The 24539-nt window shown below is 38.1% G+C and overlaps 1 protein-coding gene across 5 annotated transcripts in view; it reads right to left on the reverse strand.

Moving 5' to 3' along the window:
- Positions 1 to 1424: 1424 nt before the first annotated feature.
- Positions 1425 to 24539, reverse strand: part of Btk (tyrosine-protein kinase Btk29A) — a 39425-nt gene continuing 16310 nt past the window's right edge. Inside the window, exons 3-13 of one of the 5 annotated variants that reach the window (XM_043213247.2) lie at positions 24285 to 24380; positions 24028 to 24217; positions 23063 to 23209; positions 4392 to 4597; positions 4192 to 4308; positions 4046 to 4126; positions 3848 to 3978; positions 3655 to 3783; positions 2821 to 3593; positions 2628 to 2761; positions 1425 to 2562 (exon numbers count right to left, since the gene is read on the reverse strand). In XM_043213247.2, the coding sequence (XP_043069182.1) occupies positions 2464 to 2562; positions 2628 to 2761; positions 2821 to 3593; positions 3655 to 3783; positions 3848 to 3978; positions 4046 to 4126; positions 4192 to 4308; positions 4392 to 4597; positions 23063 to 23209; positions 24028 to 24217; positions 24285 to 24380 (2103 nt within the window). In that variant the 3' untranslated portion in view covers positions 1425 to 2463. Of the gene's footprint in view, positions 2563 to 2627; positions 2762 to 2820; positions 3594 to 3654; positions 3784 to 3847; positions 3979 to 4045; positions 4127 to 4191; positions 4309 to 4391; positions 4598 to 6853; positions 6962 to 13440; positions 13670 to 18542; positions 18834 to 23062; positions 23210 to 24027; positions 24218 to 24284; positions 24381 to 24539 lie in introns of those variants that run through there. The other 4 variants (XM_017242287.3, XM_017242285.3, XM_017242288.3 and 1 more) reach the window with 4 other exon arrangements.

Raw genomic sequence — 24539 nt, forward strand, 5'->3', positions numbered from 1 at the left:
TGTATATCTTAATGGCTCATTGGGTATCGGTAATTCGATTGGGCTTGTGCTCATCGGGGAGGCCTATTTATGGCACTGCTCACAACAAACAATGCCGCTTGACTGTGGTTATGTAATGCGAGATTATTACGATCTTGCCTCCGGCAGATCTATCTCCGCCAGCCCCCTGGCAGCCAACCAATGCGGTGGCATACAGACAACCTTCACCCACACACGTGACTAATGGAGCATGGGCAGCCTCTTTTTTTGCACTATTATTTTGAGTTTTTTTTTTGCATTTGCTCCGCTTTATAATTTAGGCTTTACAATCTAACAAAATATATAGACCCATGCACAATGAATGAAATGAAACACATTATTAAATATGATTTATTTGTTTATTATTTCGCTGTACCCTAAGAGTAGGCTAAGTTAGCAAAATAAAAAAATATAAAAGCTTTAAAATTAGTAATATAAAAAATATAAGAAATTGTTTAAACTCTACTGCATATTTTTAGGAAAATAAAAATTCCACAATTCACTATCGTTGTGATGGCTTTGAGAAACCTCAACGCTCCTGAAAGCAAAGCTGTGATATGAATATAAAAGCTACATGTCACCGCCACTTTAAGGAGTGTCGCAGTTTCCAAAAATCTAGTTCTTTTTCAAAAACCCAAAACTATTTAAAAAACTGCATGGAGTCTGCATATAGTATTTTAGGTTTTGTTTATTAGCAATATCACGTTGATGGATTTGGTTTCGACTTGTTTTCAAGGGAATGGGTTTCATGGCAATAAACGTATAATTCATATGTTTATCGTATATGTTTATGTATATTTTTAAATATATAGTTCTATATGCATAGGCGCAATAAATCAACTAAGCGGCATATTTATGTATTAATAGTGTAATTTGTAGATTGCATATGTTGACCTTAGTCCTTAGATAGTGGCTACAGCAAGGATATTGCGGTTTGGCAGAGAAATCGCGGCTGCACCGCCCAGCAAGAGGAATCATCATAGAATAGACATCTTGGATCGGCTAATACTACATATTTATATATAGAGTCTTACTGGCTACCACACTATACTGTATGCACCACCACACATATAAACGTATACAAACCTAAGCATATTCTCTCATATTTTTTTCGTGTATAGTTCGTATCTCGTATCAAAATGCTGTATCAAAGTTGTAAAAATGCGCTATTGGTGTTACGGCTTCTTGATTTGGTGTTTGATTCGGTTTCCATTGTGATTCAGTTACTATCTTGTATAGTCTGGCTATAAGTCTATGTGAGTTGCTTCTATTTTGGTTCTTTCCTCAATATGCTCTGATCGTGGCTCGAAAATGCATGAAACCGAGTTCTCTGTGCTTGCAGTCTTGGAATTTTCGCAAAAAAAAAAATTCTAACAAAACTTAGTGATAAATGAAATAAAAAATAATTAAATGTTTATCGTACATTTTATTTGATTTTTTGTTTGTTTTTGTTTGTTGTTTTCTCTGTTTTTTAATCTTACATGCAAATGGTAAAATTAATTAAGTAAAACTCTTCATAAAAATAGGGTAAAATATATGCATATCGATGTCGATAAAAAAAACGAAAAAATTCAATTAAAATATAAAGCATATGGTATAAATGTCTCATACGTAATATATATTGTATATTTTAAATCGTACTCGTTTCATACTTTGAGCGTGGGAGAAGTCATCGCAAGATCAAAAAATTAAATACAAATTATAAAGAATCGTCTGCAAGAATTAAACAATAAATCACAAAACTTAGGCTAAGCACGTAAAAATCTAGTCTAAAAATTGTTGGTGTTCTTCAAACATCTAACTTCGGTTCCTTTTAAATCATCCATTATATCCTTTATCAGTTGTGTGCAAACATTTCGCTTTCGACTTGAGGCTTACATCATAATTTTTAATGCTTAATCAGTTTTCTTGTTTGTTTCCATCTTCTCATCCATTTCTTTAGAGATAATCATATACTTTACTTAGCACATTGGCTCTCGCTATTCTCTAATCGCTATTTTATAAAAGCACAAGTATTATATTTTCCATTCGCTTTCGGTATTCGCTTGAAATGTATCAAAAATTGGACTATTAACTACAGTTTACTATACTTTAATCCGATTTCTCTTCTCATATATATATATGTATATATATATCTTTATAATTATATATTTAAATGGTAGTTGCTATAAGTGACTGTCAGTAGTTGCGCTGGGTATCTTCTACCGACTAACAGTTAACGCTTTCATAAACATAATGATATCATTCGTCAGCTCTGGCTCTATCAAATAATCCAAGTATGCGGCTCTGAATCTGGCTGTTGCTTAACTAAATCTTACTCTTTCATATACATTTATGCATAAATCTATATATATATTCATATATATATTATATTCTTTTTGTAATTTTAATGAATAAAGTTCTTCAATGTTTTTAGATGCTTCAGTGCGTGTTGGGAGCTGCTGCTTAGTCTGTTAGCGTCTGGGCCACAAGAGCCAGTTGGTCCATGAGAACGCGGAACGCAGGGCGCTCCTCGGGTCCATGTGACCAGCACAACTTCATGACCTGATTAGTAAACAAAAAATATAATTAATCCGACAATTAAAAGAAAGTATTAATTATTAACTCACATCGTAAATCTCCTTGGCACACGACTTTGGTTTCTCTAGAATAATTCCGCGCTGAACACGCTCTACAACCTCAGTGTTCTTTAGGCGACCGTAGGGCATCTTGCCACAGGTGAAGATCTCCCACATAAGGACACCTGAATCATAAAATAATAATTAATAAACATAAAGTGATAAGAAATTAAGAGAAACTCACCATAAGCCCAGACATCGCTCTTGGAGGAGAAGCGCGTATAGTTGAGGACCTCGGGCGGTGCCCACTTGATGGGGAACTTGGTGCCGCCGGAGCTGGTGTACTGATCGTCGAGGACGTAGCGGGCCAAGCCAAAGTCAGCCACCTTGACCACGTTCTCAGAGCCGACAAGACAGTTGCGGGCAGCCAGATCCCGATGGATGTAATTGTGGCGCTCCAGGTAGGTCATGCCCTTGCTCACCTGTATGCACATGTCCAGCAGCAGACCCATGTTGCCGATGAGGGTCTTCTCGTGCCGGCGCAAGTAGTTCAACAAGGAGCCATGCTTCATGTACTCGGTAACAATGTAAATGGGTCGGTGCTTGGAGCACACGCCATACAGCTGCACAAGATTGGGATGCTGCAGCTTGGTCATCACCTTGGCCTCCTCGATGAAGTCGTCCTCGGACATGGTGCCCTCTTTCATCATCTTGACGGCGGTGTCTATCGATCCGCGCCACTTGCCACGACGCACCACCCCGAACTGCCCCGATCCCAGTTCCTCCATCAGCATCAGCTCCATGGGATGGATCTCCCACTTGTCGTGCGACAGACCAGCCGTTGGTGGCACTGGACGGTCGCAGGGCGAGGACTTCAATCGGCAGGCCAACCCTCCAGAGTTGTGGCGATGGTAGTTGATCAGATCCGGGATAGTTTCGCAGCAGTGCTTCTCGCTCAAATAATACTCGCAGCGGGCATTCTGCTTGATGTGATAGTGCTTAACGTGCGATTGTGGACTGGAGGATAAATATTTCAGATTAATTTTAAAACATTAACTAGAGTAGCTTTGTAACTTACACTTTGGTATGCAGTGAGAGTGTGTAGAGACCCTTGGTCGATGACTTGCGCACCACAAAGCAGCCTTCCTTGTCGCCCTGCTTGAGCAGGGACTCGGCTCTCTGTCGCGACATATCGCCCACATACCATCTAAAAAAGAAACACAATTTTTAATTTAAATTTGAATCCTTTTTTATATTAAAATATGACTTACTCGTAGCGCTCTAGACCCAGCAGTGCTTTTGGCTTGACATAGTTGCTGGGTATATAGCCCACATTGCCCAAGGCATCTTTGACTTTCCACCAATGCTCTTGAGAATCATCAATAACCTCATACTCGGCGTTCTTTAAAAAATTAAATATTTTAAAATTAAAAAAATATAAAGCATTAAATCATTAAAGCACTACTTACTTTCTCCAAAGATAAATCGCCGCCTTCGATGGCCTTGAATGGATAGAGTGCCACCACTAACTTCACAAAATGTGAATTGTCCTTTAAAAATAAATTTAAAAATATTAAAATTTAATAATTTTTATTAGATTAAAAATAACTTCCACCTTTGATTTGGAATTTGGAGTTCCAGGAGTGGGTATACCGCCAGGCATATTGGCATCCAATAGATTTCCGTTGCCGTTCAATAAAGTCGGTGATTGCTTGAAAGTTGTCAGCGAAGACTGTCGAGGAATCGAAAGTTGAATTAGATGCGAGACTTAATTGATTGCAAGATGTCTTTGGTTTGGTGAGAAAAATGACTAACCTGAGGCTGTAGCGATGTGGGCGTGCAATTGCCGCCACCACCTCCTCCGCCGCCTAGGCCAAGGCTGCCGCCGCCACCCACTCCACCGCCCACTCCGCCGCCGAGACTCCCTGAGCTGTTGTGCTGCAGGCTGAATTGGCTGTTGGTAGTGGAGCTGTTTGGGCTGATGCTGCGCGTTGAATTCTGGGCTGGAGAACTGCCGTTGCCTGGAAGAATAAAAAAAATTGGAGGAAATTAGTAAAAATCGAAATCAATCGAATTTCAAGTTTGTTGCCTAAGTCTTTTGTTTTTTTAAGAGAAATCTTTTGAGAAAAATTTAAATTTTAAATTTTAAATAGTTTAAGAATTATTTAATAATTATTAATATAAGAATTAAATCAAGTTTGTTGTCTAAGTCTTTTGTTTTCTTAAAATATAACTGTTTCTAAAATATACAATAAATATAAAATTAAATCTTTAAAAATATTTCAAGCAAGTTCGTTGCCTAAGTCTTTTGTTTTATGAAGAAAACCCTATTTTTGAACAAAATCCACAAACTAATGTTATAAAGACATTAAAAAGTAAAAATAATTCCAAATCACAACTTTAATAATTAAAAAATTTCCTCTAACTAGATAATTATTATTTATATTGTTTTTAAAAATTAATAAACCTTCATACTAACGTTGAAACAAAGATATTTTTAACTTTTTTTGAAGCCCAGGGCTGGCCAATTAATTAGCCATCTACAAATATCGCAAAATCGACTTGAAAATATGTTGGTGGCTTGGTTTTTTGTTTTCCCCCCTCCACAGATATACATTTTGGTGGCCTGCGATTCTTGTCAAGGTAATAATTAATTTGAGGCTGACACTGAACATTGACAAGATTTTCAATGGTTCAAGGCACCACCACCAGCACCAGCTCGGCCACCAGTCGCCCACAATTCGCCAAATAAATCAAAGACATTGCGGGGCATTGGAAAGCTTAGCTTTAATGTGATGAGCGGCAAATGTTGATGGACTTTGCTCGCTCTGCTCGGCTTAAAACGATTTCTGTGTTTGCCAATCGAGTGCCCCCTCCCCTACCCATCCACTCTGTCTGTAATAATAACGTTAGCTCCTAAAGTGAACTCAAAGTGTAACCCCAATTAAAGAAAAAATAAATAAAGATAAATAAATGAAACTTAAATGCCAGTCGAGAGTCGAGAGCAGTCGAATTTCGGCAGTTGAGTGGGCGTCTCTTATGCAATCCCCCTACAGCAACTCTCGGCAAGTGAGTCAACAGGCACACATGCTCATGATACACATTTTATTTGATTTCTTGTGTGTGAATCCACTTGGGTAGTGAAGCCTCTCGGCTCGAGAATCGGTTCGAGAAACAAAAGTGAAGGTTAATCGCGAAGCGAAAGTGACTGCCTACGGGTCTAGCGATTATTTCCCAAGCCGTGAAATATTTGTATATATAGATTGACTTTCAATTGATAAGCCAATTTTCTCAACGCACCCCCTTTATTTTTCCTGCCACATTCTCACCAACAAGCCAGGCCTTGAAAGCAAAACACTAGCTAGTCTACTAGCGACTACAATACCACGGAGCTCATGCCCCAGCATTGATACAAGAGTTTGAAACTAAAATAGAAAGTTTCTCTGCATTTCCCAGCCAAGCTCACTTGCCGGTTGGTTGTTAAAGCCTTGTTCGGCCTTTTGTTTGGCCATTTTCCTACCCATTTTCCATGCAAATGAAAAACGCTTCAGGCTCCTTTCTCCAACCAGACACAGACATATACTTATAATAACAAGAAAATTGCCAGCTTTGATAGGTAGGCAGGTACTTCTTGGCCAAAAAGAGAGTCATAATTTTTTATTAAAACTCATGTCTGATTAATAAGATATACAAATAATCCAGTCCAACCAGTTTAACTTATCATTTATTTGAAAAAAAATTGGAAAATTGCCAAACGGAAGGAAGTGAATTTTTCATGTTTAAGCTGAAAGTCGAAGCTCGCTCATAAATGGAAAAAGTTGCTCTTTTTTTTTTGCGTTGGCCTGCCACATCAACAGGTGCCTTGCATTTCCAAGCCCACTTGCAACATTTTGTCATTACCGCCAGTACCACAGTACGAGTATTTAAAGCTAATTGTGTAATTGTGTTGCTTTGTCTGCAATGCTCCGCTTTCCTCCTCACTTTGGCATACAATTTGTTATGCAAATTGCGATTCTTGTTATTGCAGCTGGCTTGGCTCAGACCTCGAGTGTATAGCGTTTTGTGAAAACTACAAAGAACTGCCAAGACTTTCAAACACGTGTTGGCTGCTTTGTTCTTTGCAGGTGAAACTAATCAAAATGCTTGCACGATGACTCAAGATCTAAACAAGATCAAGGGCTAGTAGGCATTAGTCATTATACTATAAGTATCTCAAGTCTAAGAGTATCTTAAGTATCTCAAGACTAAGAGTATCTAAGCCCTCTTTCCAATCTTACCCAGCTTCAGTGCCGATAGAAGCATCATAGTTGCTTCAGCTTGGATGGTTTGTGAAGACTCTCCAGACTTCACTCCGATATCTGGCAGTAATTGTGTCAATTCACTTTCACATAAATCGCTTGTTTAATTTTTTTTTTATATTTTTTATTTGCAATTCTTTGAACTACAGTTTCAGGTTGTTGGGAAAACTGGTTTTGCGGTTGCTTCCTTTTTGCAATTTGCAGTTTGCTTGTTGTTGTTATAGCTATTGTTGTTGTTGTGTCTATTGTTGTTGTTGCTGCTTGCTGTTGACCTTTAAGCGTTCCCCATTCAGAGATGCTGAGCGGCTTTTACCGTTAAAGCGGCCCTCAACAACAAAAATAATACAACTCTGAGCTTCCTGTCCTCAAGATTTTATTTAAAGTTTTTATTTTTAATATTTTTTTTCTTAATTAAAGTTTATTTTTTTATTGTTTATGCTCTGTCTTCTTCTTCTTGGCTTTCACGCAATGGCAGACGACGCCATTTTGAAAACACCGTTTTCCAGAGACAAGCCACAAACTATAATGTTTCGATTTTCTTTTCGATCTTTTTTTAAATTACTTATAATATTTGATTTGGATTTTATTTAAAAAAAACCACAACAATTATAGTTGTTATATATATTTTTTATTAACATTTCTTATATTTTAAAGATGGAATTTCGAGCGCGACGCGAACTGTTTCATTTAATGTTTAAAAGCCAACTGACTGAAATGGCAACTGATTTTTTGTTTTCCAAGCTAGCTGGCACAACGGAGGCCATAAACATAAAGTAAAACTTAATTGTAGCACGCTGGTAGAGAGTGGAGAGTGGAGAGGCCCCGGCGGAGAGAATGGAGAGCAGCAAGTAGCAGACTCAACAAAGCAGAAGCCGCCAAGCGAAACGACTTCGACTTGGGAAATACAAGCAAGCCAATACATTGAAAAAAATTACAAAAAAATATATATTTATTTGATATTTAAAGTTAAAATAAAATTCTTGAAAAGCTCTCTAATATTTCTCTCAGTGCCTCTTTTATAAGCAAACTTATAGAGTCGAGAGCCAAGACTCTTCGTCTTTAATTTGAAAACTGTGAAGCTGCAACTATGTTGATTTTTTATTTATTTTTCTTTTTAAATTTCCAACTGTAGAGTTCCATAATGGCCAATGCAACAACGGCAAGCAAAATAAAACCATTACAACAATTACATCAATGAAACAAAACTTTTGAACTTTTCGAGTACAAAGTTTTTGGAGAACAAAAAAGCACAAAAAAACAACAGCAGACTTGTATAATGGCAAAGTGTGTGGAAAAAGCAAAAGAAACCAAAAAATAATATATGTAAAGTTTCCAAGAGGAAGATGAAGCAACAGGCAAGAAAATCTACAAAAAAAAAAAAAAAAAAAAAAAGAGTCAGAGAGGCATTGTCTGCACACCTTGGCAGGTGAGTTAATAAACGAGAGAGTGTGTGTATATGTGTGTGTTTGGGAGCTCAAGCCGGTAGCTAATAAATAAAAAATGGTAGCTGTTGACAACAAATGTTGCCAAGACTCTTTAGCAACATGTTGCTAGGAAAGCCTAAAAGTAGGCAGCAGTTTCTGTTTAAAGACTTTTCTCTAAGATGCACTTTTTTCTTTAAAAAAAAACCTCACTTAACATGAAAGAAAAACATGATAATTATGCTAAAAAGGTAAGACAGCTGGCACAAGTCTAAGCCCAAGACAGACCCCGTTCAGAGACCATTTAGCGCCTTTAACAAATGGGTTTAGACAAGCCATGGAGGAGGTGTCGCCTTCCGGTTTACATTTTTATTGTATTATTTAATTTTAAATAAATTATGTATAAACTTTCTATTTGTTAAACTGCAATTAACCACTAACCTTCCTCTTGCAAAAAAAAAAATTAAGGTTAAATGCTTACATCCGAGGCTCATAAAAAAAGCGTGTGAAAAATAGCCAACTAATTGGCAAGTTGCATGTGGCAAAGAAAACAAATAATTACACGCAGATTGTTTGAAAAATTGTGCAGTCAGCGGCGGCGACACCAACCAGACAACAAACAATAACAAAAAAAAAACACAGAAAAATAAATAAAAAAAAAAAACAAAACACAGTAATAATAATCAAACAGGAAACGGCAAAAGACAACAAATTGTAATTGTTGCTGCGTCTCTGGCTCTGTTTTGACTTTTGTTATTGTTGTTGTTGTTGTTATGCAAATGTGGGTTAATAACATTTGAACGCATGCGCTATGAATGCGAAAACATTGCCGCAACTTGGCTACCAAAATCACTCTCTGGAATTCTAATCAATTTCGCAAAGTTGTGCAATTTTCAGAGACTTTGCTTCTAAGTCGAATTGAAATGTTAAGCGCGATTATCTCAGTGGCAGATAGTAGGTGTCTGCTTTCCCCTCTCCCATCCACTTACACACTTTACACGACTTGATTAATTGCCTGAATGAACGGTAATTTGCTTAGCCAATTTATGGCCAGGAATGCAGCGAATTAAGTATTCGATTCTGTCTAGTAGTCTGGCAGGCAGGGTGGCATTCAATTAATGACAGACGGAAGTGGCTGATGATTTAATAAGGTTATTAGCCAAGACCAGGGAGACTAGGAAGACTAGGGAGGATTACATTAGAAAACTTGCATAAGATTAATATATCTGTGATTACAGCTTATATACAACGATACATCGGCTACAGCCAAAATTACCGTTGATCCTTTTCTTGGGGATGGACCATACCATTGCCTAAAAGCTTATGTTTGTATATCGATACATCGTCTTAAACTTACATTGTAATCGTTTATCATTCTTTTTAGTGATGGACCATCTTAAGATATCATTGCCTTGAAGCTTATATCGATATGAAAAAACTTTAAGAATTTCTTGCCAATTTAAACTAATTTACAAACTATTTCAGGGAAGTGGCTTATGATTTAATAAGGTTATTACCCAATGGGAAACTTGTATAATTTTTAATCTGAGATTCAAGATTTTGCAATGAATACTCTCTATCGATATTCATCAAAGTCACAGTTTCTCTTGAAAATCATTATCCCTAGGCTATCCCAAACAAAGATCTGGGGATTTGTCGATCGATCCTAAACAACAGCCACTCCCCCCCGCGGGGCTTTATGTCGTCCATTAACACAACATAAAACAAACCCCGAACAAAGCCCGAAATCAATCGAATCAAACCCCAATTTGCATATGAGAAGCGGGCGTTGCTGCTTAATATTTTTTTAATTTTTTATAAGACCTACATATATTTTGGGATTTCTTGTGAATTTTGCAGCCCGCAGCTTGCATCTGTTTTTTGTTTTTGGATATTTTTTTATGCATTTTTAATGAAACCATTTAGTAGAGCAAAGGGAACCAGAAACAACCAACGTTTTATAGTCTTGAAATTCAAAATCATAAAGTTGATAAGCAACTTTTGTGAGCTACTCTCTGACCTTGATGTTTTATGGGTTTTGGGTTTTTTTTCTTTCGATTTTTGTCTCGAAAAGACATTTTTCCATTTTCAGGCAGTCGTCTTCTTGTCTTGTCAATAATTTTATACTTTTTCGCATCTGGATGCAAATTGAATTTACAATAAATTATAATATGGGACAGCCAACCGGATCATGTTGGCAGCGATCTTTTGAAGAACTTGACGTATTTTGCATGGCAACAAAATAAAGTAAATAAAAGAATAAACAGTAGAACCCAGGTGCAGATCTCCCCAAGGGGCTTAAACCCGTGCCCGTGGTCTTTAAGAAGTCACAACACACAGAGATTGCTCTGTCGGGTTAAAGACAATTTACAATAATATTTAAATACGCTTTTTGCAACCGCTTTTGACTCGCTGGCCAACTACTAACTGGTTTGGCGACTGCCCAACTCAAGCTAAGTTCAGTTAAAGTTAACTTGGCTCAACTCGAGTTGCGTTGAGCCGAGCTGAACGTGCCATTGCCGGTTCACAAGATAGTCTCCTCCTCTGGCTGCTGGCTGCTGACTGCTTCTGGGTCGTCCATCGATGGGTTTTCGTTTTCGTTAAGCCGCAATTTTTACACCGAATTCAGAGAAGGCTATTTCGAGCAAATTGGAAATGGAAATGGAATTGGAATTCACACGTCAGCACGGCGGTAAATCCCATACGAACTCGATCGACCACCGCTTCGACTGAAAACTTGGTTAAGATCTATTTGTCAGCTTATTGCCGGGAGGGAGGGCGCGCGCAGGCACAGGTGGCAGGTGTGCCGCCATAATAATTAACATCTGCATCAAGCTATTGGCTTTTTGCGGTGATTTCGCATTGCGGCACGAACTAAGTTCTGTGACGTCATATCGGGCACACGTTTTTTGTTCCTTTATGGGTAGAAAATGTGAGGAAATTCTTATTGCTGTATGGGGTTTTTTTAACTCTATAAAAAAATATTTTACAGATTACTTAATATGTTATAAAATATATACTTTGGAAGGCATCCTTGCATGGCCTTGCCAGACTTGTATTTAGTTCTTCTTCCTCTTAGCGATGGGAAAACTTTGGAAATTCCTTATAGCCTTAAAGATTGTGTATATCGATACATCGGTTTTAATGTAACTTCTTTAACAGGACCTTGAAACTTGTGAATATCGATACATAGGCTGCAACTAACATTAAGCACTAATATTGCTGCCAGAATTACCGTTAATCCTTTTTCCTTGGGGATGGAACAACATTGGATAGAATTGCCTGAAAGCTTATGTTTGTATATCGATACATCGGCTTAATCTAATATGGCTATCAGAATTGCTGTTTATCCTCCTTTTTGGCGGTGAACCAGCTTAGATACCATCACCTTGAAGCTTTTATCGATGCATCGTGCCTAATCTAAACTATTTTAACTGAAAAAACTTTAAAAATTCTTTGCCAATTTACACTAATTTACAAACTATTTATAATAACTCTTGTAAGCCCCGCAAAAAAGGCCAACAAAAACAGAGAACTACAAAATAAATTGAATGTTTCTGGTCAATTGTTTTGGTCAACTTGAAAGCACCCGAAGCCGCTCAATCAACAAGCAAGTGCCTCAAGAAAGAGACAAAAAACGAGGCTTGAAAAGAGACAGAGACTCGAGCTGCCAATGGCTTGTGCGCTTGGCTCAAATTGCAAATGCAAATTGCAAATTTTTGTGGTCATTGTTAAGTAAAGGCCATAAATAGGCACACCGGAATACAACAACACAAACAACAATGCAATAATTTTATTGTCAACTTTGGCATGCCAATCAGCCAAAAAGCAAAAAGCTGGCAAAAGAAAACAAAGCCGAGTGAGCCACAAAGTAAAACTGAAAGTCTAGCGAGAAAAAAAGCACAAAGTGGGGCGTGCTAAAAAAAAAAAAAAAAAACAAATCGGAATAGAGCTCAACAAAGGGGTACCAACGTAGAGCTAAGCTAGCATGATGGAGCAGCTTTCAATCTTGGTCTGGCATATGAAAATTACCATGCAGAAACCATCTCTGATGGCTCGATGTCTTGATGCCTCCGGAGAATTGCATGTAGAATCTACAATTTTGTCCTCACTTTCAGTTTTTATTGTTCACCAGCTTGGCTCTGCGTCTTCTGGGCTTGGCCGACGACTACTAATTGATTTCAATTATGCAATTGCCAGGTCCCATCTCTGAAGACTGCCTTCTTTCAGTTTCTCGGTGTTTCTTCTGACTGACTCTCCTTTCTTTCTTTATCGTGTGCCTGGCATCGGTCTCGCCTCACCAGCTGCTGTCATATGCTGTTCGATTTTAAGTTCTTCTGCCGATCTGCCGTGGTGTGTGCTCCACTGCTGACGATCATCTAATAACCGCCTGCCATCCCAACCCTGGCCATATAATCATGATAATTGTCAGGGAGAGACGAGGAATCCTCCGACTGTCGCTAAATGCTGGCTTTGGCTTAAAAAAAAACAGTGCAAGAAAAGGCGGCTTATAGGCTTTATTGTGGCTTGTAATGGCTTTTAAAAATTAAGCATTTCTTTCTGAAGTGTAGGTATCTTTCTTCTAGTCTTTAAGCTTATAGGTAATCGTCTCCAGTGACGCCTCTATGAGATAAATGGCCTCCATCGGCTATATAAGGAGTTGAGCCTTGGATTTGCATGTCAATAAAGTCGAGCTTATAAGAGGGGTTCTAAATTGCTTACAATTGGTGCGGTTATAATTAAACTATAATGGTATTTAGTATAATTTCACATCTAATTAGTAACTTAACTTAACTTCTTTCATTCAAGTCTTATATATAATTATATTATACCATCTTCTTTAGAAAAATACCGACACACGTGTCTAGCTTTAATTTCTTTATTATTTTTTCAACAAAAAACATAATCTACATTTATTTTCTCTCTTGTTTTTGTTTAAAAATTAAAAGCATTGTTTAAACTACACAACAAGTACTTTACAAAATTCTCGGAAGTGTTATTACTCGCTCCACAAAAGCAAACAAGCTTGTTTTTTATGTTTATTTTTCAAAAAATTGGTAATTCCCCAAGGTGGCAAATATTGAACTCTGCGAGATCCAAGTCCAAGTCCAGTGATCCCCATCCCACCCAAGATTAGATATTTACCTTCTTTGGTCTTGGAACTGGTCAGGCTGTGACCGATGTGGTTCCAGAAATTAAGCCGGCAGCCAAACACTTTCATTTCCTTGACGCGCTCCTTCATATTGCCAATCACGCTCGTTTCGGCCAAACTCACGCAGGGAATCATTTGGGAGAATGACACAAAAATAATATCGCTTATCCCAGCTTTAGGATTTCCAATTCTTTTCGGTGTATTTCTAATAAAACTTAACTGCTGGCAGGTGGGAAAAATAAAATTTTGTTGTAAAACATTGCGAGCCATTAAAGTTGGCAGGGCAGTGTGTTTTTTTTAAGCCAAAACGTAGCGACTGGTATTACTTTTATTTGCACCGATTTGTAATGGTACACGTACTATATTCCGACTTAATGGGCTTCTCCTCTCAAGTACATCGTTTGCGGAAGCACACTTTTCGACCAAAACTACTTCAAGTCCATCAAAATCGTGGATGCTATAATTGCCCAAAAAAGCAAACAAAAAAGTCAAAAACAATCAATCAAAAAAAAAAAGAGGAAGCCGCCGAAATTTCAATTCCTGTTTTGGCTAAAAAAGCATGCTTTCAAAGCACATTTTGCATTTTGATTTATTTCGATTTTTAAGAATCTTAAAATCGTGTCTTGTTTGTGGAATTTCAGAATATTGTACATATTTCTCTAAACTCTTGGCACAGATTGCAACTTCAGAGATTGCAAGAAAAATGCTAATGATGCTCGAGATGATGATGCAGCTTAAGTCGGTTGAGGTTGCCCCCATCATTATTATCGACAATCATCATCAGCCTCATTGATTTTCGCATTGTAATTGTTCGAGTGAAGCCCACAAGATTAATAATCATTTTTTTTTTCTGTGGCTATCCATCGATATCCATTGATTTATGGAAACCTTAAGAGACTAAATAGAACAATTTTCATTTGGTTTCGATGGCAACTATAATTCATTTAAGGCAAGTAACACAACCTTGAGGCGTAAATAAAACGCACCCAGATTAAAAAAATATATAAAGTGTAGAAGCAAGATCATCAAAACAAAGCTTAGACAACAATCTATAGCCGTGGGCAGCGATGAAGACCTAGGCGCAGTTCATTGAGCTCCACTGTAACGCACACTTGGGTGTCGATATTTAATCTTTTTTTTTTGTATTTTAGTAGCAACTGTTGGCAGCATAATTAACATCAATTTCAAGTTGCTTTTTTTCTATTTCTGTTGGTTCCTTAATTTAGTGGAACAAACACACCGAAATCGAATGAACTTTCAAAATGATTAACGAGTCTAGGCGCTGCGGTTTACGCGGAATGGGCGTGGCTCGGTGTTAAAGTCTATTTGGAGATTAATAGAAGCTTGATAGACTTTTAAATCGATAGAGTAGTGAACTCTAGAGATGGGGAAAAATATAGTGATAAACAGAATATCGATAGTATTGATACTTTTGGTTGAGGAAGATTATTGATTACAGTTTTTGAAAGGAAAACCCCCTAGAAGTACCTTAAAAACCATAATTAAAAGTACAAATGTATCCACTTTATCGATTTTTATCGATGTATATCTATAATAGGAAAGTGAAGTGAGAGAATTGAAGTATAGATAGCCAGTTTAATGTGGTTTTCTTTATAAACACCGATAAGAGCCTTAAAACCATAAAAAACAGTACAAATTTATCCAATTTTCAATTTTCACCGAATAATTACTCCAATTACAATAAATCCAATTTATCGATTTTTACCGATTAATTACTATAATAGGGATTCTAAGATAGACTCTACAATCCCATATAGAGAGAATCGAAGTATAGAGAGCTAGTTTGTTGTTTTTTTTTCTTTATGAACAACTAGATGAACCATTCAAACGATAAAAGCATTAAAAATGTATCCCATTTTTCGATTTATATCGATATATTTCTATAATAGGGGCATTTTTATTGAGAGAATCGAAGTATAGATAACCAGTTTTGTTTTTTTATTTGAAAACAAACTAGAAGAGCCTAAAAAATGATAAAAGCATTAAAAATGTATCCCATTTCTCGATTTTTATCGATATATTTCTATAATAGGGAATTTTATAATGAGAGAGTTGAGGCTTAGATCGCCAGTTGGTTGTTGTTTCCTTTTTTAACATCTGAAAGAACCCTAAAACGATAAAAACAGTAAAAGTTCATCCAACCTATCGATTTTTATCGATTGTTTTCGCAAACAAGCCCTGAGAATCGCTTGCAACCCACCTACAGCTCAATTCTGAACCATTTCGCCTTTTTCAAGAACAACCAACATTTTAAATGGTCACCTTTCATCTCGTTTATTAAAATTTATTATCCAATTTATCAAAGTAGCCATTTTCCAAGGCCATCTCTCAACTTTTGAGAGTTTATTTGAGAAAAGTCAAGCCTGAAAACTTCATGAAAACCCTGGGAAACTCTGGGAAAACAATGGACTAGCATTTATAGTTGGAAAAAGGGTGTTTGTTGTTTATTTGCCAGCAATTTGTGATACAGATTGCTGTTTTGAGACTCGTGTCGAATTGGAAAAGTGAAATTTTCACGCCTTACACAACTGCCAATAAAAGTTTCGTCTTTAATTACATGCGAGTGTTGACACAAAAATAAACGACTTTTACTTGTCGTAAACTATAAAAAACACAAAACACAGAGTTGAATAAATGAATATGTAGAGCTGTGACATATTGACGTCGTATTGACCTTGCCTGACCCTCCTACCAGAGTGAGATTTAAGATTTAAGATGCTGCTGGGAGCGAAAGGAAAGCTGCTAAAAAAAAAAGATATATAAAATAAACCGTTTGGGGCGTGGCAAAGTGAAAGAAAGCAACTGCTATGACCTGATTCCCGAAAGTCAAAAAAAAATGTATCTTTAAGAGCGTGGAACAAAGCAAATCCGCCAAATAATTCAAAAGCGGTCAAGAAGCGATGAAGGGAAAAAGAAATAATCTTTTTTAGCTTTCGCTTGTCATGTTTTTTGTTGTGATTCCCTCTTCTTCTTCTACCTTTAACCCTCTCTCTTGTGGTCTGGAAATGAAATGGCACGTAGCTGACCTTGACCCCCTGCTTTTTGGGCAACAACATAAAATGCAATTTTTATTAACCGCCGTAGCCAGTGGCGGAGCAATTGAATCTTTGCTGTTTGGGCCAATTTACTTTTTGGCCAAATTGCTAACGGTAAGAAGATAAAACAACAACAACTGCAGTCTCAGTATTTTTTATTTTTTTAACCAGTTTTGTGGCTAAAAAAGGAAGACAGAGAGAGAGAGAGCTCGAAACTTGTTTCCGATTTTTATTTGCAACCTTCGAAGAGGCATCCAAAAACTACCTTTCTGAGATACTCTATCTGAGTGTATGTGTGTATCTGTGAGGTTTAGAAGTAACCGTTAGATGGAGATCCTTTGGCTTTGCATTAAAAAATTGAGACAAACACCAACCACACAAGTGGTTTGGCCTGTTCTGGGAGTTGGAAACTGTTTCCTCTTAGCCGAGATAATTAGCTTGAGGTACCTGCTATACTGAGTGTATCTGTAAGATACAAATTTTGTAAGGTTTTAGATGGCAATCGTTTTACCAAGAATTATCCCCCTCTTGAAGCCTTGTTTAATCGTCAGTCATGAAAATATTTGTAAACCAAACATTTATGACTTGGTAGTTACATTTCCAGAGTTGCCATGTACAGGTATGAGATTTTAGATCTTTTTCTTCCCAATCCCTTGTTTTTTAATGACAATTTCAAGGTACCTTTTAATGGTCTTTTGGGTTTGTTATTTTTATTATTTTTTATGGACCTCTCGCTGGCTGACAGTCTTCCCAAGAAAAGAATACTATAGATGGGGGGAAAACAAAAGCTTTTGGTTAGGAAAGCTGAGAGAACACGAGTAGACCTCGAATTGATTTCTATTGAAATTTGAAACGGCACTTTTAGTGCTGCCCTTTGTGATTTTTTAATGGCCAGAGCCCTCCCTGATGATAAGCTCTGGATAGTAAATTGAGAAATATACACTTGAGGGATATGACTGGGTATTACTGGGGAAAAAACATTGCAGGGTGAGTCAGAGTCTAGAAACTGCATTTTGATAAGAGTATCAGTATCAAGTCTCTCTCTCTCTCAAAGAAGATTGATATATACTTCCCCTTAAGACCACTCCCAGACTATAGCTTCAAGTAGAGACCCAGTCGGGAGTGTTATTCCATGAGCTGGGGTTACGTGATAAGCAGGCTTAAGTATTCAAGCATTGGCTCGAACGTGCTGGCCTCACAAACCAGACAAAGACAACAAAAACCCAAAAACCAAAAACAAAAAATAAAAATAAAAATAAACATAAAATGAACAAATTCTCGTTAAAGCAAAAGTGACCTAAACTGAAGAAAAGGAGCCGCCGCAGCACACAGAACAATATTGAATTACACAACAGTAGAGGATAGAGGAGGATTTTAGGAGGATAGTCCCAGCTACCTGCCGGTAGATACTCAGATACTTTCAGTTCGTTAGGATCGGAGGCGCCTTTTTCTGCTAATTGGTCTACGGGCCTTAGAAAGCATAGTCTTTAGAAAATTTACATCCCGAGATCTATCAGCTCATCAGCATCTCAGAATGAAAGAATCTCAAAAATCACAATGGATGGACATAAACCCCAAAAGAGCTAAGTCTTTAAGCTTAGTCTCAGGAGTATCTTTCTTTTTTTCGACAAGTTAATTAAGCAAATGGGCAGAAAAAAAATAATGAATTTGTGAGGTGGTCGGGAGGGGGCGGTAGGCAGCTTGGGGGACTGTTAGAAAATGCGCAAAAGATAAGCACGAAAGCAAAAAAGCAGAAAAACTGCTGTGGCACGCCAAAAAGAAACAAGTTTAACAACTTTACTCTCGGCTTTTAGAGTTGCCAGACCGCTCAACTAAATAGGGTTTAAATGGGGAGTCTCTCTCTCTCTCTGTGTGCCGTGACATAAGCAACTTTTACTGTTAGAAATGGGGTTTTGGAGATGCGAAAGATGCGAGAGGGTCATAAATCATCATAAATCCCCAAACAAATACTCGTCGCTTCGTTTAACTTCAAAAAACACTGCCTTGCAATTATTATTTATTTTCCTGCGTATATTTACATCTTAGATTTATTGAGCACTTTGATAAAAAACTTCACTTCACATTTTGTCGCCGCCGCACGTTTGGGCAATCAATTTTTTTTTTGTAATTTTTCTTGAATTATTGCACTTTTATATATTTATGTATTTTGTTTAAGTAGCGTGATCTTGTTGTTAGACTTTGTTGTTTCTATTTAGGATCTTGGTGGTATTCCTGAATGGCACACGCGAACAACAACTAAACTCGAAACGCGATCCGCTCTAACCGCTCTGCGTTGTGCACTCGACGACGTCTCAGAAACAACTGAACAACAACGCATGCGTTGCTGTCTCAAGAAGTTGAGAACCCATGTCCCAGGGAGAGCAGCAGTGGGGAGCCCTCTTCAGCGAGAGAGAGTAAGCCCCTATCGAGCAGCTGTGAGCATGCATAGCAGCTGAGATCGAGAGAGTGGTGTGGAGCTGAGTGGAGCCCAGCAAAGTGCAAGAGAGATATGTATGTACTTGTTGTTGTTGTTGTCTAGGCAAATCAATGAGCACTTGTGCACTTGGCCACTCAAAATTACAGTTAGAATCGGTGGAACATGAGTTATATGCATACCGGAGAGTGCCAGACTTGCAGAAAGAGTGGGCAGTGGGGAGTGGGGGGAAAATAATTTCTTAAAATAAATTTCAATGTTTATTTAATTTTTTTTTAAGGAAATGTGCAGTAATTTCTCTTGGAGTTTTTTTTTTTTTTTTGGACATCTCAACACACACATAAAAGAGGGATAGAAAGTGATCAGGCCAGAAAGAGACAACAAACAAAGGGGGGACTGCATCTTTTTGGCTGGCAGCCAAAATGGAGTTGCCCATGGAGAGAGACAGCTGGAGAGCGAGATGGCGGCTAATATCAATTATAAGACGCAATTAGGAAAACATTTTTGGGGGGGAAAACAACAACAACAAACTTCAGCAGGAAAAACTTGATGTACTTCAAAAAGAACAATTTTGGTTTTCCAAAAATAACAAAAAAAAAACAAGGAAGAGGAAGTTTCAGAGAAAAAGAAAACAAATATTCTAGAAAAAGAAAGGTTTTTAAAACTTGTTTTTTAAGCAAACTAATCCATCATAACTCTAATCCATCGTATAATACCTTTTAATCACCAGACTAACCGCTTTTGATTAACTATAGAAATTCTTTCGCAATTTTACTTGAAATTCTGCTAAGATTAGCATAACAAATCTTGTATCTCCATTATGTAATACATCCAAAAATCAAACACTTGTCAGATGCCAAAATCGTAGTCAAAAGATATTAATTGCCTGAGAAATTTTTTTAAGAAATTATGTATTTCCAAAAATAATTATTGCGTGGTCTTAAGGTAAAAGCTAAGAGAATAACCAAAGAGAACGGATGGACAAAAAAAAAAAGTTAAAATATATAAAAAAGAAGAAGAAAAGGAGTTGTGGTAGTAGCCCAGAACCCTCCTCTGGTTGAAGCATTCGAAAGCTCAGCTTCTGCTGCCGATTTCCCACGTTTAGAACGAATCACAACAGAACGCATCATTAATCATGGCAGGGATGACCAGAGGGGGAGGAAGGGGGAGGGTGGGGATACCGCAGTCAAACCGCGAGTCGGCCTAAAACTTTTCAAAAAAGATCCAAAGAACAGAATGGAGCTGAAAACAAGGCACATTGGGCAGGTCGAAGCCAGCCAGCCAGCCAGCCACGCAAGATTCATGAACCAGGAAAAAAAAAAAAGCAGCAGCAGCAGCCGTGGAGGCACAAAGGCGCGTTTCTTGTCTGGCGGATTGGTTTTCAAGAACGGGAACAGCAACCCAGTATATGCACTGGAAAAAAAAACTCCACTAAACCAAGTTAAACTATACTACTGCATGTATTTCGAACTAGATAGTGGAACTTTATAGTTGGAATTACTTTTAATCTCTAATATCCCAAGTTCTGAGACAAGTATTACATTATAATAGAACCTTATATCATATATTTTTCAAAGTGCCTTGTTTTTGGAAGTGACTTTAGGTGGCTCTTTCATGGTCAGTCACCCGGAGCATTTGGGATCTCTCCAGGAGACAACAAGGGGCACCTAATTATAATCAAATAGAGTGGGGCGTGGAGCTCTTCGAGATCAACTAATAGTGGAATTAATCAAATCAACCCGACAAAGAACCACCCCTTCAGTGGACCTGGAAGGAAGCCCACAAAAGTGAAGATCCCAAGTTCCATCCTAGTTTTCTGGCCAAGTTCATTGCACGTGCCTAGGCACACACTCGCAAGATACTAAGATACTTAAGCTGTTGTTGTTGTTATGGTTGTTGTTAACAACAATTGGCCCAAGCCCAGAGCCGAAATAAAAACTGGTTTTTTCGGTTGGCAGTTCTCTTGAGGTGTGCTCTTAAATATCGAACTGGCTGGATTTTGGGATACATCCGCACAGCAGGCTGAAACCGAAACCAGTTTGTGGCAAACTGGCCACTGGCCAAAAAGGAATCCTCCTCCATCCAGCCCTGCCAGCCATGGCCATGAGGGTGTTTTTTTTTTTTTTGTCAAAAAAATTAAATATAATTGTAAAGAATATCTTAAAGTTTTAGGTTGTGGCTTAGAAATCCCATTTCCCAATGCCCTTTCTTTATTACTTTCTCGAGCTGGCGGTACCCCAAGATAATAATCACAACATGAAACTATTTTTGAAGCACTTAAAACGAGACCCATAAATCTTTTGGTTTTTTTTGGTTTTTCGGGAATAGTGGAACAGAAACCGAAAAAAAAAAAATAAAATCTCAAGAAAGAGCAACGACATCGTTAAATTGCAGCTATGTATCTTTAGGGGTTTCTTCAGGGGTTCTACAAGTACTAGTCTAGCCTGATTATTTTATTTGTTTCTTAGGTTTATTACTTTATTTTTGGTTTCTAGAAAGAATGAGAATGAGGATTAAAATATTAAGTACCACTTATCGAAATCACTTTCTGGATAATTCCTCCTGAAAGTGAGCTTTTAATTCCAAAAAGGCCAAAATATGGCACGCGGCGAAAGTCAAAATGTTCGAAAAAAAGGATTCCATGAAACATAATTAATCTCTGATCTTAAAACGCAGTCTTCTGGAGGGGGTGGGGGCGGGGAGTGAAAGATAACCGCAGGAGAAAATTGACAGGCTAATTTATTGTAACGGCAACTGACAAGCTCCCGCAATCGCCGCCACAGTCATGCCACTTTCATTGTCTTCTTGGCTGATAAATGAAGATGAGGGCGACCTGATTTTTATTGTTATTTCCTCCAGTGGATCCTCCTCCACCAGTGACTTGCCGAAATTGGCAGACTTAACGGCAATTTAAAGTGACGCCTCTAATTGATGTCCCCAGTAGGAGTGTGGGGGAATCCTCATGAAGATATCACCAAAAGGGGGAACTTTGTTGGGCCCTAAATTCAGTAAAACTGTCAAACCATGAGACACACATGAGGCAGCCTGTTCCCATTTCAAAATCTAATCTGATGACATTTTATAATGACATCTGCGGGCTGTCGTCGGCGCGGAAATGGAAAAAGTTTTCCAACAATTGCAGCGGCCCCGGGGGTCAGGGGTTATAATAGGTGCATCAAAATATTTATGACAGCCGATGAGCCCAAAATCGTTGATAATACGAGCAAAGATTTTGGGATAATGGCCTCCAAAAAAAAGGTGTTTACATTCCCAGCTCACACATAACTATTCTCTTTGAAAAATATTTGTTTTCTGTTTTTTGGAAAGACTGTTTTTTGTGATTCGTTTATAAAAAAAGGTGTTTACCTAACCCCTTGCTGTTTTCCTGTATGTGGCTTTATCTCCTCTGATAACCAAAGGTTTGTTTTGGTGACTCAATCCCTCCAGGAATAATCTTTTCAGATCTAACGAGGCAGTCTCGTGAGGTTGATAATGAAAATAAAAGAAAAGTTCATCTTCTGGAAGTTTTTCAGCAAACTTTATTTTCCTCTTGAAACTTTTTAGCATTATTTGGAATTCGCACCTTGTCAATAGACCAACTTCGTGTCTGTATTTGTTCCGGCCACACACAGAAGCCTACAAGTATCTGCGTAACTCTCAGATACTCTTTTTCTCTATCTCCCTGGTCGAGCCTGCTCATTAACGACTTAGAACCCCGAAGAGCTGCACTTCAGACACGCACACAATGCCCAGGAAAACAAGAATTATAAAAATGGGGAGCCACTGCCAGTTGTGGCACCACAATGTGTCAAATAGGGCCTGACGACAGCCAGCACCAGGACGTGGCAGAACATCTGTGAGAAAAGTACCGAGGAATATGTGCAGATACAAAAGGCTGGATTTCAAGTGGGGCGGGCCATCAATTGGTGGCCTGGGGAACCAAGCAGCTCCCACTGTTGACAATGACATTTGCTTGACACTGCCAGGAAGCCTCCAGTCAAGGCTAGCCTCGAGAGGTCCTTCAACTGGAGGCAGCTCTAGGAGTGCGAGGTAATATTAAAGACTACATACTTAAAGATACAATTCTTATTTTTTATTTAGTTTGAATTTCATTATTTTACTTACTTGGATTATTGTTTGCTTCACGCCAGTGGGCTGCAGCTCTGCACCCGAATGTGGCACGAGATATCCCCTTGCAGCAGCTCCACTTCTTTCCAGACCACAGGCCTGGGTGATAGCGATACGATTTGGGGGTATTGCTATCTTCACAAACTGAAAAAACAGGTTTCAAAAATAATTATTAGCATCAAGTATAAAAAAAATATTTGAAATATAGAGTACAAATTATTAAAAAAAAAAAAAAAAAATCCTAATCCTATAAAAATCCTTAATCCATGTCGCTATAATTCGACATGGCTTGAATTTTCTCGAGGATACCCTCCAAGATATCACAAAAATGCATAGAGCCACGATATGGCCCCCAACGAAGGTGGTAACTTTGCCAATGTTCATCCGATTCTTGAGCGGAATACCTTAAACCATTTGTAGATCAATTCTCCACCAATCTGCATCAAAATCTAGGAACAAAATATTTTTTAGATTTTTTGTTCAATTTTCTGGAGGATACCCTTCTAGTTTGTAGAAAAATCCATGGAAAATCTCCCAAAAAATTATTTTTTAGATTTTTCATCCAATTTTCTATGAATACCCTTTTATGTTTTGGGGAATGTATGGGAAGGACAATATGGGTTACAGCAATGGCTATTTCTTTGCCAATATTGATCCAATTCTTGAGAAGAATACCTTAAAAGATTCATAGATCGGTTCTCTATCAAACTGCATCAGTTCTCTAGCAACAAATTATTCTATAGAATTTTTGTCAATTTTTCAGGATACCCTTTAGAAAATACAACCCCTTGTGAAGTCTAAAACTTTGTCTTCAATTCGATTCTTCTAAGGGAGTACCCAAACCCTCGATTAAAAAACGCTCTTTTTTTTATCTCCCAAAATCGATCCGGCACTAAAAATAAGACATCTGCAGTTCTCCTCACTTTGTGGGTCACAAAATCCATTGAATGAGCTGCTTTTACCTTGGCGGATGGCGCGGATCCACTCGGTGCGCTCCTTTTCGCTGTTGGCGATCACGTAGAGTGTGTACTGTGGCACCGCTCGTCCACTCTGCTGTTGGCCCTCGACTCCTCCGCCCCCGCCGCCGTTCTCCAGCTGCTGCAAATTCGACGATGAAGAGATCTCACAGTAGCCCACTTGGAATGGATAACCCTGTGCGAAAGATTGTTAATGAAACTCGGTTGGGATTTGGTTTCACAAAAGATTTCTGGCTACTCACATCCGGTGCAAAGGGATCGCCGCCCTCCCCGCTGACAGTCGCCTCCTCCACGAGACGAACGCCCTTCAAATGGATACGACCGCGTTCCCGTCTCCGCTGAAATTGAGATACAGATAGATAGTTTAGATAATTGCAATTAACTTGGGGGGATTTTAAACTAATTTCAAGTAGGGTGTGGCCAAGAAAAAACTAGTACTAGTGGTGTCTATAAAGCTATAGAGTAATATCATCTATAAATATAAAGAAACTTTCTAT

This window comes from Drosophila bipectinata, chromosome 2L (genome assembly GCF_030179905.1).
Source record: "Drosophila bipectinata strain 14024-0381.07 chromosome 2L, DbipHiC1v2, whole genome shotgun sequence".
NCBI lineage: Eukaryota > Metazoa > Arthropoda > Insecta > Diptera > Drosophilidae > Drosophila > Drosophila bipectinata.